Below are 14,243 nucleotides of genomic sequence, written 5' to 3'. Positions count from 1 at the left end.
TTTTCTATTTGTGGGTCGAGGACGCCGCATTCAGTCAGTGGGCCGGACAAAAATAACCGCCGCCGCCTCATTGGCTGGCAGCGGCACACTCTCATGCATACGTAATGAAGCCGCCAGAGGACCGAATGATGAATGGAAGGCGCGCGCGCGCGCGCGCGCGCGTGCACGCGTTTCGATAGAGCAGTCAGCCAATCACAGAGCAGCTATTTGTGGGTCGAGGACGCCGCATTCAGTCAGTGGGCCGGACAAAAATAACCGCCGCCGCCTCATTGGCTGGCAGCGGCACACTCTCATGCATACGTAATGAAGCCGCCAGAGGACCGAATGATGAATGGAAGGCGCGCGCGCGCGCGCGCGCGCGTGCACGCGTTTCGATAGAGCAGTCAGCCAATCACAGAGCAGCCGAGCCGGCGCTGATGAGCTGTCAATAACGGGATCGCGGTGCGGCTGCTCCCGGGTCACACACGACGCTCCCAGTGAGGCTCCCCCCCCGCCAGGCGATCGGCGCTGACTTGACTTGTCACGTGACCACACGAGAAGCCGCAGAAGCAGCATGTGACTCACGCTCCTTTCGTGCGTTCGCGCGCTGCACCATATTGCCTGTGACTCACGTGCGTGAGAGTGTGTGTGTTTGTGTCAGAAACGCTCCTGCTCATGACACTTTATGTGCACTGATGAAGTTGGGGGTCGGTGGACACCCCCCCCTAAAAAAAAAAAAAAAAAAAAAAACGCATGCGTAGTAGCCCGCAGGCCTGTTCTAAAAATAGCACAGCACTTTCACTTTTTGTCTTGCTCTTCTAAAACAAAGAAAGAAATATTTACTTGCTATTCCTTTTTTTAAATCACGCCTGCCGAGGTGCAACAATTCATCTGATTTGACTTTGAAAAGCACTCATGAACATTTTTTCTTTTTGTGTGTGTGGAGATCCAGGCAAAAATCGGAGTTATGAGTGCGCTTCACACGAGAAGGCGCCTGCGCGGTTCACAACATCTGGCCACCATCAGTTCACATTTCTCTTCTGTCAGTGGAAGGAAAATATCAGGTGGTGGCGCTAGTGCACCAAGAAGCCGCTTTGCCAACCGCTGCAGAGAAGAACAAGGACGGACGATGCGTCGGGCACGGCCGGGTTTCAAAACGGCTTTTTCTCGGTTATCTGGAGGCCAAACTTATTTTGGGGCTGTTTTTAGTGGGGCTTGATTGAGATGGCCTTTTTTGAAGACAATCCCAATATTTGTCTGATTAGGCTAGACTGAGAACAGATTCATTGGCGAATGAGTTTTCAAAAATACAACATGGAGAAAAAAAATCCATTATTTTGGGGTTCCTTAATGCTGACAACAATCAAGCTGTGAATTACGGGCAGATTAGTTAATTACAATATTTTGGTATTGGTTCAACTTTACAACTGTGAGTAAAATCGACAAAAATTAGCAGGGTTTTTTTTTTTGGGGGGGTCTTATTGTGTTAGAGCAGAAAAAATCGTTCTTGTTCTTTTAAAACATAATATGATCAAATCAGCCAGCAGACTTTTTTTACACAGTCGACTAGCTGGTGGGTGCCAAAATTCTTTTGCGGTCTGGGGGGGGGGGGTCTGGAATGGATGAATTGCATTTCCATTTATTTCAATGGAGAAAGAACATTTGAGCGTGTTGGGAGGCAAGCGTGTTCATGCAAAGAATTCAACTCACATCTCGAGGCGCCACTAGAAGACATTTGGAAGGTTTTTTTTTTTTATAACACCGCAACCATTTTGTTCTGTTAGCTTAGTTGCGAGCGAGCATTTGGATGATGGCGATGACTTGTTGCCTCCATCTGCGAGTTCGTCATCGGCCAAACATCAACGTTGGCGCAGATGTTCGCGCCTAATCCCCCCCAACACACACACACACACACACACACACACACACACACACACACACACACACACACAAGCGCTCGCACGCCTACGCCGGTGATGTAAGATGCCATGTAATTCCACGAGGGTCACGTGAGCTCACACCGGAAGTGTTCCGCTGGGGCCAATTGTGCGCAGTGCCACTTTACTTTCGGTGTGTGCCAGGTGACCTTGACAGGTGTTTCCCGCCCGCGGGGGGGAAAAAAAAAAAATCGAGTGCGTCGTCACGTGACCCGAGGCTCCCCCCTCTGTGACGTTCCAAAGGGGGGTGGGGGGGGTCGACAGGTGCACGCCGCAGCCTGTCTACCTGTTGTTCCGCGCGCGCGTGCACGCTGTCAATCATGGCAAGGTCACGTGTGCGCGCGCGCCCGTGTGTGAGTGAGTGCATTTTCGCGCGCTTACCGTACACGCCCTGCGCGTGCACGCCGCGCACGAAGCCGCTCCAGAGCCACACGAGCGCCACCAGCGGACCCATCTTCACATCCTCCCCCGGGGACGAGCTCGTCTGTCCGGCCTCCTGCAGACGCTCGGCCCCCCCTCCTCCTCCTCCACCGCCGCCTCCTCCTCGTCCTCGTCACCTCGTCCTCTTCTTCTTCCTCCTCCTCAGAGCAGAGTCGTGCCCAGTGTCGGAGTCTCATGCAAACATCCCAAGCAAGCCGAAGAGCCCCCCCCCGCCAGCGGCGACCCCGCGCCCACCCACCCCCGCTCCCGTGCACGTACACGCCGGCCGGGCGGTCAGGCGGTCCCGCTCATCCACCCGGCAGGCCCGCGGGAGGCCGGGGCTCCAGACGTGTGAGGAGGAAGAGGCGCTTCAGGCGGCTCTCCTTGGCGCTGACATTGTGTGCGCGCGGGGCGGGTTCCCGCTGACCCTCGGAGCGAGTCTCGCGGTCCACTTGACTCGCGCCGAGCGCCCCTCAATGCATCCTCGAGCGAGCGGGCTGCGGTGCGGTGCGGTTTGGCGGCGGCTCGTCGCGCTCCGCCGGGCCGCCGAGGGACGAGCGCAGTCGGCCTGAAGATGGAGCGGCGGTCCGCTCGTTCGCTCGCTGGGCGCCGCTGGTGTCGGTGGATTTGACCGGTGAGACGTCAGCGGCAGAACCAAGTCGCCGGCAATGGGCCGCCGACCTACTTCCTGGTTGGCTTTTCAGAGTAAAACGGGGCGGTCTGATGCGAAGTCGCTTCAGTGAAGCTCACTCTCCTTTGATTTAAATGGAAGGGGGGCAGAAATTACACGACGAAAACCGAGTAGGGATGGGGCGGGGGGGGGGGGAAACTCGCATGGAAATTCATCTTCACTACATTTGGAAGTAGAACGGAAAGCAAACGAACAGAAATCAAAGACCGCCACGGCTTCCGAGCTCCGCTGGCTTTGTCAAGGCTCTGCCGCAGGCGGCACCGAATGATGGACGACAGGACTCGGTCGGTCCCCCCCGCGAGAGTGAGCCGGTATGATTCCAACTGAAGACACGGGCGGAGCGGCGCTTCATCGGTCCTGCATGCGCGTGCGTCACCTGCCGGGGTCACTTGCTCGAGACCGCAGGTGTCGAAATCATTTCGGAGTGAAGACTTCCCTCGGAGGGAAATCGAACAAATGTTGAATCAGCTCATCGCATTACTTGTACACAACAACAAACGGATGTATGACCAGTTTTGAAATCACTCGAGTCCACGATATGTTTGTTAAATTAGGTTTCGCGTTTCTTTTTTTTTTTTTTTGCAGACACCGCAGTCTTTTTTTGGGTGACCCCAGAAAAACTCTTGCCGATCTGACACGGTTTCGGCTGTTACTTCAGCCTTGTCGGAGCTTCCTTGAGACGTCTTAAAAAGAGCTCTTTGTCTGTTGCTTGTTCAATGATTATTTAAGTGAGTGGAAATGGGGTCACAAAATGATCAAAAACTCTCAACATTATTGATTACACCTGACGGGAGAGATTTTAGCAAGGATCGCGGGAGTTGGTTTAGTTTTTGGCGGGCCGGATTTGGCCCCCGGGCCTTGACTTTGACACCCGTACACGGTAGTTGCGCTTTAACGGGGCCTGAAAATCAAACGGTTCCTTGATCAAGTCATACAATTAGAAACCAAGTATTTTGTCGTGACGCGGTTGACATTTATTTGCCTTTTTATTTTTTTCAGGACACAAACGCAAGATCCAAACACGATGATGACATGGCGCTTCTAGCCGCCGTAGGGAAACTTGAGCAGCATCGCCTGCCCGGCGCCCAGACGCAGGCTGGCGGGGTTCACGCGGGCGCCCGCCGCCGGGGCGCCGGCGGTGGCGAGGACCACCTCGGCCAGTTTTTAACCCCTGCGGTCCCATCCCATGTAGACAAACCCTAAATCAAACAAAAGCTTCCGATTGGCCTGGAGTGATCAGCCATGGTGTGAATATTTTGTAGAGATTTTTCGCCCTCTAAAAAGCGGCTGCCGGCTACTCATCCAGTGCAGTTACATAAACATGCTTCATAACAGAGAACTAGGATGAGCGCCACTGTTCATGTTGCCATTCAGTGTAAATAAAAGGGATGGATTAAGTCACGGGGGGGGGGGGGGGGGGAGGGGACGACATCATCGTCATCAATACGGCGTCATCCTCCTCATCTCCAATGTCAACCTCATCATCAGCATCATCATCCTCTTCCTCCTCATCACATCTTCACATTTTGCGTTTGCAATCGTTTACCTTGAGGGTTGCGTTAAGCTCCTGCTCCTCGTCCCCCCCGGGTGAGTCCCAAATCATTCTGGGAAACTTTGTGCCCTGCAAAAAGACATGCCCAGAAAATAAATCAATACAAACAGTGAAAAAAAAAACCCAAAAAATTCAATTTGTTGCGCCATCACAATTGAAGAACCCCCCCAGGCCTCCTCCCCGACACACACCGAGTTTTTCCACCCCTGACTTGGCAGCTCGGTCGCGGGAAAAGCTGACATTTTCAAGCCGCGACACGGTTAACGTTTTCGTGTCCAAATATAAAAGGCGAGAGAGAGCAAAGCCGCAGCCTTCGCGCAGACGAGCAGGATTTTCCAAGCCCTTTCTCTGGCGCCACCTTGCGGCGAGGCGAGCACCCGCACTCACCTCGTCCATCAGGCCGATCTCATCGCCGTACTGGAGCACGGGCGTCCCGGGCAGCGTGAAGAGCAGCAGCTGGTAAAGCGGCGCCAGGGCCGGGCCCACGAGCGAGGCCAGGTGACCCGCCCCCCGGCCCCCCAGGTTCCAGGCGAGACCGGTCGCAGAGTGAGCGGCGTACAAGTCCAGGACGGAGCGAGCGAGCTCGGACGCGTCTCCCTCCGGGAGGACCCCGGAGGTCAGGAGGTCCACGCCGGTGGACGACAGAAGGGCGGACACGGCGGCGGCCGAGCGCCGCTCGGTCGAGCCCATCAGAAGTCTGCGGGGAGGAAGGACCTCGTCGGCATTTCACAATAAAGCCACCGGGCGAGACTTCCTGTACGGCAGGAAGAAAGCTGGAGCGGGGTGGTCGCTCTTCCAAAGGCACCGACATTTCTCAAGAATGATACGCGCGAAGCGAAGGATGAACAATTCATCAGATTCAAATCGATATCGCAAGGTCATCGAACGCCTCGCGCCTGCTTGAGAGATTTTCTGATCAGCACTTCTATGAAGTCGTGGCGTGCGTCAAGCACGCGTGACATCTGGGACGTTGCGACGCCGAGCACGTGTGTTCAGCGACGTTCTCAAAAAAGACTCGTGAGCACTCGCGAACGTCACGCTGACCTCCTGGTGGGCCGCTCGTTGGTCCCGTTCTGGACGATGGCCCAGATGTCGGCCCACAGCGACGGCACGGCGGCGGCGACGTGCTCCACGTCCGCCAACTGAACGCCGTCCACGCCCGCGCCGAACCAGAAGACCAAGGCGGGCTGCAAGTTCATCGCCTGTCGGAAATTTATTCCGCCACATGACGGAATGTGGAAAAAAATTGTTGGAAGAAAACAACGGAACATGGCTTGATCTCAAATTCGACTCCTCTGAGCTATTTTTTGGGCCGTCATCACGTTGTATTTGTCCGAACAAATGGCATCTCAAATGAATAAGAAACGCAAGAAAACAGTGTGGACTTTGGAGGATAAAGAATATATCCACCAAAGTATTGTCATCGTATCTGTCTGTGTTGTTCCCACATTTATGATCGCAGATCCAACACATGAAGACTTGTCAACGACGGTGCGTTTCATTTGCCCATCGATAGCGCTTTTTTTTTTTCCTTCTTCTGAATACTCCTTATGAGCATGAAGCCGAGCGAAATGTTGGATGTTGGCCTGTCGGAAATTTATTCCGCCACATGACGGAATGTCCAGCTGCCAAAAAGAAAACGAATCGACTTAAGCGTGTGCTTCCTGGTTCTTGTTAACGCTTGCTATCACACAGAGCGTATCATGTGACTAAGAGACATAAAAGAAAGCCAGAAAAAAATTGGTGGAAGAAAACAACGGAACATGGCTTGATCTCAAATTCGACTCCTCTGAGCCATTTTTTTGGGCCGTCATCACGTTGTATTTGTCCGAATGTGTTGTTCCCACATTTATGATCGCAGATTCCCTTTTGAATGCTGGCGTGCGCGCGCTCACCCGGGGGGGGGGGGGTTCGCTGTCCTCCACTTTGAGCTCTCGCTGCGTCTCTGCCACAGAAGACGAAGATTCCCTTTTGAATGCTGGCGTGCGCGCGCTCACCCTTCCTGTGCGCGACCCGCACGAGGTCTTTGAACTGCTCCAGACTTCCGGCATCAGCTGCGATCTCCTGAAAGCTCAGCGCGATGGCATCGTCGGGCGGGGCCACGTGCACCGGCCCAATCACCAAGCCTTTGAACTTGAGCTTGGACAAGGCGTCCACCTTCTGCTGTACACCTGACACACACACGTACACACACACACACACACACAATGACGTTAGTATACAGTATGCTAACACGGCAGCTCTGACCACAGGCATACCTTATAGACCATGGTTATTACGGGTAACGAAAACGAACATCATGAAAACAAAAAAACACCCCCCCCCAGAAAAAAAAAGGAGTGTTTCAATAATATGGCATCAAGACGCGAAATATGAAGTAATCGCTGCAGCTTATCGTATAATATCCGGAATACGCGGTGGTCGTGGCGGTTTGTGTTGGATGTGGCCACTGTGCCACATCCAATATGGCAGCGGCGCCAAGGCGCTCAAGGCGGGGGCGCGCAGCGCATGCGCGGCATCGACGGAGACGATTACCTCTGATGTCTCCGGCGTCGGTGAAGGCGTGCACGCTGGGCACGTGGTAGAGCGCCCCGCGGTTCCACCAGTGGGTGGCGGGCCGGTCTCGGCAGCGCGGCGCCTGCAGGATGAGGAGCACGGCGCCCCCCAGCATGCCCAGCCAGCCCAGCCAGAAGAGGACCAGCAGGGCCCAGCGAGTGCGCACCCACCTGCAACAGGACAAACAAGAACTGTCTCACACACAAACATCCGAGACAGCTTCTGGGGGGTTCCGTATCCAGCCGGGCATTTGCCAGCCTCAGCGCTCGCGCTCACACAACTCACCGATTCACCGAGTTGGGGACTTTTTTTTTTTTCATTGGATGGACAGTATGAATGTTTTGCGTTTGTTTTTTTTTGTGGGGGGGGGCAGCCTATCCCATCTCCTCAAGGCTTTACACTGGCCCCTTTTTCAGCTGTCAAACACTCTTTTCATCAGGTTGATAACTGTTGTGTTTGTAGGCGTTAAGTGGCTTTGCATCCGTGAATTCTCTTTTGGATAAAATGTGTTCTACAGCTGCCTTTACTGAGAAAAACGTCCTCCATTTTATTTTGTCAAGTGGCTGGATGACGAAATAAAATCCTTTGGCTCCAGACAGGGTATTATACATCTATTTGGATCCAGATGATGCGATTTTAACGAAATAGAATGGAGTCAATTGAACATCCCGTCTATTTTATTCGTGTTTTTTTTTTTTTTCGTGTTTCCTCGCCTTGGGTGTCACATTAGGCAGCACGACTGGTTGGTGAAACCCAAATAGAGTACAATCAGTCTAGGAAATCCAAGAGGAGCTGCGTTCCTACCCGGGCGTGCCCGCCACTCGTAGCAGCTCCTCCTTGTTGAGTCCGGTGAATTTCTCCTGCTCCTCCTGCTCCATCTTCACCTTGACGCAGCCGTTCTTCTCCGACTGCGCTTCCGCACCGTTCACGGCTCGCTTCTCCTGGCCGTCCTTCCCTTCTTGCTTCTCGGAGACGGCGTCCGGTTCGTCGCGCCGGTCCAGAAGGACTTCGCTCACGTCGGCCTCCGTCGCATCAGCATCCGCAGCCTCGTCGCGCCGAGCGTCGGGCTGCGGCGGCGGCGCTCGGTCCGCTTCGCTCGCCGCGTCTTGCATCTCCGCGACGGCCTGGTGTCGGTTCGGGGTCGGGTCTTCGGTCCGGTCCATGGTGGCTGCGGTTTGGGAACCAAAGAAAAGGAGGCGAGACGAAGACGGTGTTCGATGACGGTTCGGGATGAAGAGAAGCACGTGCTGCGTTCAGGGCTGTCGGGAAAAACGACGCTTGAGCATCAACCATTGAGTCATGTCCGTCAAACAGCCGCCTGATGTGTATAACGGTATTTATTCTTACATGGATGTATACATTTATGTTGTGTAAATAAATGAGTGCGTGGTTATGATTCAAACAAATATAGTACAGGACAATAAAAACATTGAGCGCCGCATTTCCGTGTTAGTTGAAGGCATCATTCAACAAGATTTCTCTTCCGGCGCTTTTTATCACCCTTGTTGAAAAGCGATATCTTGGATCCTCATTCTGCTGTCATGTTGTGATGTGTTCTTTATTTTGAAGGGATCTGGCAACCCAACATACTACGTACGCCATATCCGGTCTGTACTCGGCGTGCAATACTTCCTCTTGCTGTATAGTGGTGATGAGAAGCGGCTGCTCTCTGTGCAGTCGGCAAATAAACATGCCACGAGTTTGGGTTAAGCAAGAAAATTCATCTCTCGTCATTATTCTCCCAAATACATCCCGAACGAAGCGCACATCTCAACAACCCTTGACGTCGTAATATTCTTTACACACCTGTGGGGCGGGGGGGGGGGGTCAATAAAAGAACCAACACGAGGCAGTTTCGATTCATGATGAATACGAAATCTATTCCGTTTTTCTCAGTAAAGTGTATTTTGTCGTTGAGGGACCTCTACCGGCCACGGGGTGAAACTACATTGGCGTGGCCCAAATTAAAGATGGGAGCTCGACTGCATTTCAAAAGAAGTCGTTTTCTACCAAACAAGAAGAAGAGGTCACAAGGGGACGGAAGTAGGCCGGTGAAGTCAAGACGATGAGCTGTCACTCAAGCGGCTGTCGCACACGTCCTTCCATCCAAGAAGGCGATTGGCCAACAGCTCCTCCTCCGAGGCCACAGCCAAGAGTTGGGAGACGGACGTTTTCTGACACAAAGACGCAGGACAAAGCGTTCACGCTTCAACGCGGGGGACGGCAAAAGTCGCATCACTCGCTACTGTTCACGATAATAATAATAAAAATATTAGCGCTCGAAACGAGCAAATGTATTTATTTGAGGAAGTGATTATTTGGGAAGAAAATGATCAAATTAACAATCGTAGGTCAACATTTTTTTTTTTCTAAATTGATTTGGTTAAGTGATTCACTGTACAAAAAAAATTGGATTCATGAAAAAAAAGTGATGTTGACAGCACATGCCAATAAAACATTGCTTCATTGATGTCATTAAAGATTTGGTTTGTTCCAAATAAAGAAGACAGAACATGAAATTGGAATTATCTTTTGATTCAAATAAAGTGCTTTAGAAGCTTTTAATTATACAAATGTAGATACTGTCCATGTTGTTGAAGCGGTACCACGGCTAATGTGCTGGCCAAGCTCTCAGGCCTAAATTTCCTACCAGCTGATCCAGGTCAGCAGTGGCATCGGCGCGTCGGCTTACAGCGCTTCTCTTCTCATCCAAAGTCTCCACAAAGTCCATCGCCATGTGGACCACTTGCACCACAAACCTTGAGCAACAACAACAACAACAACAACGTGACCTGCTGTCGACACATCGCGGTCATCTTATTTGCACATCGGACGCGGAGGCGGACGCTACCGGTGCAGGTGGGCCGGGATGGGCAGGCCGGTGCCGCACAGCGGCCTGCTGAGTCGCTGGGCCAGAAGCTTGTGGTCCTTCAGAACATCTTGCAGGTGAGTGCAGAACGTCTGCAGCGCCTGCAGCCTGGCAGCTGAGGAGGAAGGGAGAAGTTCTTCGATAAAGTTCTGATCCGAAACCCACCAATCGATCAACGCGCGCATGCGCGTGCATGTTCCTCACCGAGGTAGAACGCGTGAGTGACGTCAGCGTTCTTCTTGTCCTCCTTCAGTAGCTCCACCTCCAGCTGCAGCTGCAACACAGGAAGTGAGGCTGATGATGTCATCAGCGCGGGACAAATCAAAATGGGCTGCTCTACCTTCTCCAGCTCTTTCTGCATTTGGATTCGCTGCTCAGCTTCGTGCAGCCGAGAGGAGAAGAAGGAGCTCTGGGATGAGTAGGCAGACGCTAGTTCCTCCTGAGAACCGCAGTGAATTCGATTACTGGACGCAGTTACAAGCCAGTCAAGAGTTAGCGATGGCAACATGCCTACAGGCTGACCTGAGACACGGCTCCACTGGACACACATTTGGACAGGAGCCTGGGTGATGACGTCACGGCGCATTGAGGCATCTGGGGAGAGGGACTGTATTGTGACGTCACGCTCAACACGTCCACATTTCATCGGGTGATGGTTGACGGAGTACCATTTTGAAAACACAAATGACTTTCTCCTTGGATGTGTCCTATAGCCATTTCCATATATATCCTATGCTTACACACTTGTTGAACACTGAATCGTAACCTTACAGCGAGCTATATACGAGTGCTTATTATTCGCGATTAACCCTACATTCACCAAGCGTCCGGATTCCTTAAAACGAGTTTTTGCTCGAAAGAATAAACACACAGCAAACGACTTACCGTGGTAAAACAACAGACTTTTTGGTCGGAGGGGTGAAAAGTTCAAAATCTGACAAACGTTTGTGGAAATTCGAGCCCGCCAGACGCTTTGAGTTTCTGTTTGTCTCCTTCGTGTGTTTCGAGACGGTGTAGCCGCCCGACAGTGACCCCCAAATAGAAGGACGCCATGAGAACTGCACGCTCAGGGAAGGGGGGGGGGGGAGTCAACCCCCCCCCCAAAAAAAAAAACATGCATTTCGACATGTGTCTTGATATATTTCTGATTAAGTAGGCTGATTCTTGTGGCGAGAAATTGTGTTCGTGGCGTCTTGTCATGAAAAACAATAAAGTTAGTGAAAAAATACTTCCGGTTTCTGCTTATTTTTATTTTTTCAAAGGTCGATTAATATTTTCGTGTTTGTGGTCCGAAGTGTCCATCCTATGAACTTCGAACTTACAGTCGTGCTCAGATCACAATAAATAAATAAAGTGTAAAAACGAGTTTAAAACGACTGTACGCGCGACAGCATCCGGGTCTCCAGGTGCCGTCACTCCGTGTTTTGAGGCGAGCAGTGGGGCGGCAAAGGAGGCCAAAGTGTCGTAAACCAGCCAGCGTAGAAGCCACGATGAACTTGCGTGAAGCTCAAAGTGAGCTACGGCAGCTCTTGAGCAGAGTCGAACCTTCTCAGCTGCCGAAGCTGCTCGACTGGATGCGAACTTCAGGTACGCGCGCTCGTCCAAGACTGCGACGTCTTCTGCCGCATTTACTCGCTTCGAACTGTTGGAACGTCACACGTGTCGAGTTGTTGTTGTTGACTACGTTTACCCACAATGCCTTGCATTTGGAGATGAGTTGGATGAGATGCTGGTGGACAACAATCAAGTCATCTTGAGGTGCATCGCTGATGACATCAGGGACAGCCTGCCGACGGACGCCATGCTCGCGTGTGAGGCGAACGCCCTGCATAAGGTTGCGCATGCACACGTGTCTTTCACACTCACAGACAGAAGATAGCCTTTTCACACTGACGTACACCCTCTCACTGCATGTGCAGTACGTGCAGTCTTTCCCATTGGGACATAGCGCTTTCACTGCGACGTATACGTACATCATTCACGCTAACATGTAACCCTTTCGCATCTACATCTATCTTGTTCACACCCACATATACCCCTTCCAGATCAGGGTACAACTTTTGCCATCGACATGCACCCTTTCCCATTGGCACACACCCATTTCACATCTACATATGGCCCCTTTCACACCAAAATGTAGCACCTTTCAACGAAACCCTTTCACGCTGACGCATATTGGCCTTCGCACCTAAATATACCCCTGTCACACTGACCTGTACTCTTTCAAACTGGCACGTACCCCTTTTACAAGACAAATCCTTTCACTTTGACATGATGGCATACACCCCTTTCACACTGGCATGGACCAGTTTTGCCCTGACATACACTTCTTTCACTGGAATATATAACCTCTGTCACAATGGCATGTGTCCCTTTCACTCTCCATTCACAAATACAGTACAGTACACCCATTTCACACTGTCCTATCCCTTTGACAGATCGCATTTCACACCGACATCATTTTAAACGGACATATGCCCCTTTTGCACCGAAACAAACTCGTAACACGTAATATAGCATGTCTCACTCTGACAGAAATCGCTTTCCCATGACATGCCTCTCCAAAGCGACAAACACCCCTCTCCCACCGCAAGATGCGGGCGTGTGTACGGTACATGTGTTTGTGTCTTGCAGATGAAGCAGCGCGCGCGTCCGACCGTCCACGTAGACGCCTTCCTGTATGACGACGAGCACGTGGACTCCCTCTGCGAGGCGGGAAGGATGAGTCGATGCTACTGTCTCAAATGCGGATCCTGCAGCACGGCGCCTCTGGGTGCGTGAGTCCGTCGCCACTCGATGAATTGCGGTGCGGCGTTTTCCCACAATTGTCGGCTGTGTGTGCAAACAGACTTTGTCTCGCACTCGTTCTCCATGTGCGAGCTGCTCTTCTTGTTCCAAAACGTTCTGCCGGACCTGAGGGGTCGTACGCTGGTGGACGTCGGGTCAAGACTGGGGGCCGTGCTCTACGGGGTCAGATGGCAACACGAGCATACCCCCTCTCATGCCCACATATACACACACACACACACTTCTCAAATCAAAATACTACATCCTTTGCTTTCACGCAAACATGGATCCGTTTTCACCTGACGTATACTCCTCTCGGACAACATATATGACCTTTTAAAAGCCACATTGCACTTAGCTACTGACATCCACCCCTTTCACACTGGGATGTATTCCTTTCACATACCCCTTCCAGACTGATATGTACCAATGTCAAAAAGATCTACTCTCCTTTCAATCAAGTTTCACACGACTGAAAGTGTCTTTCACATCAATGTAACCTCTTCAAATCAATATATGCCCCCTTTCATGCTGTCATACCCCCCTTTCTCACTGGTATGGAGCCCACCCGCACATCAAGCCATTTTCAACCCCCCCTCCCGCCCCTTCACACTGACGTTTCCGTTTCACAGAGCCCTTTACATTGGGATGCAAGCCTTTGACACTAACGTACCTTTTTAAACTGACTTACCCCTTTCAAACAGACACACTGTACCCCATTCATTTCCCTTTCCCCATCCATGTACTGTACAGTTCGCCCTCAAAACTACTGTACATGAACCAATTTCACACTTGTGCATCTATCTGTACACCCCTTTCTCGCAGAGTTATAGCCTCTCTCACTACCTCTTTCACACTGACACCCATCAGGTCTTTGACACGGCCATACACCTCACCCTTGTTGTTCCTTCAGGGCTACGTGTATAGCTCGGCGTCCCGGCTGGTTGGCGTGGAGATCAGCGAGGAGTTTGTTCAGCTGCAAAATAAAATCGTGCTCAAGTACGGGATGGACGCCAGAGTCCAGGTGGGTCCGCTTCCATCTTGGCGTGCGTGGGGCGTCCGCGATCTGCTGAGGAGGGTGTATTTGATGGCTTTTTTTTTTTTTTTGCGGAGTATTTATTTGTGTAGTGTTTCTGCAACAGGTCATCCACGCTGACGTGTGCACGCAGGAGGCTCTGCTGCGGAATGCCGACGTGGTGGTCATGAACAACGTCTTTGAGTATTTCATGGAGCCCGGCGAGCAAGTCAGGTCAGGGCAAGGTTGCGCACGCAATATGGACACGCGGAATTAAAAGACATGCAGTTAACGCAGCCGCACCGTTCAGGACCTGGAGATTCATCATGCAAGCATTCAGGAAACGAGGTTCTTTGCTGGTGACGGTTCCCGGTCTGCATGAAGCTCTCCAACCTCTGCAGGTGAGGCTGACGCTCGGTGATGGATGACAGCCCCCC

The 14,243-nt window shown here is 52.0% G+C and overlaps 4 protein-coding genes across 8 annotated transcripts in view; 1 reads left to right on the top strand and 3 right to left on the bottom strand.

The window, feature by feature from the left end:
- The window catches only part of mdga2a (MAM domain containing glycosylphosphatidylinositol anchor 2a), a 32,207-nt gene extending 29,174 nt beyond the window's left edge, over positions 1-3,033 (bottom strand). Inside the window, exon 1 of one of the 3 annotated variants that reach the window (XM_019879027.1) lies at positions 2,298-3,033. In XM_019879027.1, the coding sequence (XP_019734586.1) occupies positions 2,298-2,370 (73 nt within the window). In that variant the 5' untranslated portion in view covers positions 2,371-3,033. The remainder of the gene's footprint in view (positions 1-2,297) is intronic. The other 2 variants (XM_019879019.1, XM_019879037.1) reach the window with 2 other exon arrangements.
- Positions 3,034-3,969: 936 nt separating this feature from the next.
- Positions 3,970-8,635, bottom strand: LOC109520255 (4F2 cell-surface antigen heavy chain-like). Its single transcript, XM_019877371.1, has 8 exons — positions 7,940-8,635; positions 7,115-7,305; positions 6,475-6,750; positions 5,902-5,927; positions 5,624-5,781; positions 4,967-5,276; positions 4,550-4,648; positions 3,970-4,191 (listed from the first exon to the last, which is right to left on the bottom strand). Exons 1-8 carry the CDS (start codon positions 8,296-8,298, stop codon positions 4,069-4,071), a joined length of 1,542 nt encoding a protein of 513 aa, XP_019732930.1. The 5' UTR covers positions 8,299-8,635; the 3' UTR covers positions 3,970-4,068.
- A 483-nt stretch (positions 8,636-9,118) lies between these two features.
- On the bottom strand, positions 9,119-11,466 carry haus2 (HAUS augmin like complex subunit 2). 2 transcript variants are annotated; one of them, XM_019878934.1, is made up of 7 exons: positions 11,387-11,466; positions 10,527-10,599; positions 10,345-10,443; positions 10,209-10,278; positions 9,987-10,119; positions 9,786-9,894; positions 9,119-9,309 (listed from the first exon to the last, which is right to left on the bottom strand). In XM_019878934.1, the coding sequence occupies exons 2-7, from the start codon at positions 10,596-10,598 to the stop codon at positions 9,193-9,195; spliced, it is 600 nt and encodes a 199-aa protein (XP_019734493.1). In that variant the 5' UTR covers position 10,599; positions 11,387-11,466; the 3' UTR covers positions 9,119-9,192. The 2 variants fall into 2 exon arrangements, with proteins under 2 accessions (XP_019734493.1, XP_019734483.1); XM_019878924.1 differs by lacking the exon at positions 11,387-11,466 and adding an exon at positions 10,890-11,058 and having other exon boundaries at positions 10,527-10,598.
- Positions 11,421-14,243, top strand: part of LOC109521210 (uncharacterized) — a 4,044-nt gene continuing 1,221 nt past the window's right edge. Inside the window, exons 1-7 of one of the 2 annotated variants that reach the window (XM_019878908.1) lie at positions 11,421-11,591; positions 11,717-11,838; positions 12,639-12,777; positions 12,853-12,974; positions 13,705-13,815; positions 13,934-14,040; positions 14,117-14,207. In XM_019878908.1, coding sequence (XP_019734467.1) covers positions 11,495-11,591; positions 11,717-11,838; positions 12,639-12,777; positions 12,853-12,974; positions 13,705-13,815; positions 13,934-14,040; positions 14,117-14,207 — 789 coding nt within the window. In that variant the 5' untranslated portion in view covers positions 11,421-11,494. Of the gene's footprint in view, positions 11,592-11,716; positions 11,839-12,598; positions 12,778-12,852; positions 12,975-13,704; positions 13,816-13,933; positions 14,041-14,116; positions 14,208-14,243 lie in introns of those variants that run through there. The other variant, XM_019878917.1, reaches the window with a different exon arrangement.

This window comes from Hippocampus comes, unplaced genomic scaffold, assembly GCF_001891065.2.
Source record: "Hippocampus comes isolate QL1 unplaced genomic scaffold, H_comes_QL1_v1.1 scaffold295, whole genome shotgun sequence".
Classification (NCBI taxonomy): Eukaryota; Metazoa; Chordata; class Actinopteri; order Syngnathiformes; family Syngnathidae; genus Hippocampus; species Hippocampus comes.
This window is presented reverse-complemented; position numbering and strand designations above follow the sequence as displayed.

Coding starts and splice junctions, on each gene's coding strand:
- LOC109520255 (XM_019877371.1), bottom strand. CDS start 8,298: ATGGACCGGACCGAAGACCCGACCCCGAACCGACACCAGGCCGTCGCG. Junction 7,306..7,939: donor CGAGTGGCGGGCACGCCCGG/GTAGGAACGCAG, acceptor GTCCTGTTGCAG/GTGGGTGCGCACTCGCTGGG. Junction 5,928..6,474: donor GCGAACCCCCCCCCCCCCGG/GTGAGCGCGCGC, acceptor TATTCATTTGAG/ATGCCATTTGTTCGGACAAA.
- haus2 (XM_019878934.1), bottom strand. CDS start 10,598: ATGCCTCAATGCGCCGTGACGTCATCACCCAGGCTCCTGTCCAAATGT. Junction 10,279..10,344: donor TGCAGAAAGAGCTGGAGAAG/GTAGAGCAGCCC, acceptor CCTGTGTTGCAG/CTGCAGCTGGAGGTGGAGCT. Junction 10,120..10,208: donor CACTCACGCGTTCTACCTCG/GTGAGGAACATG, acceptor CTTCCTCCTCAG/CTGCCAGGCTGCAGGCGCTG.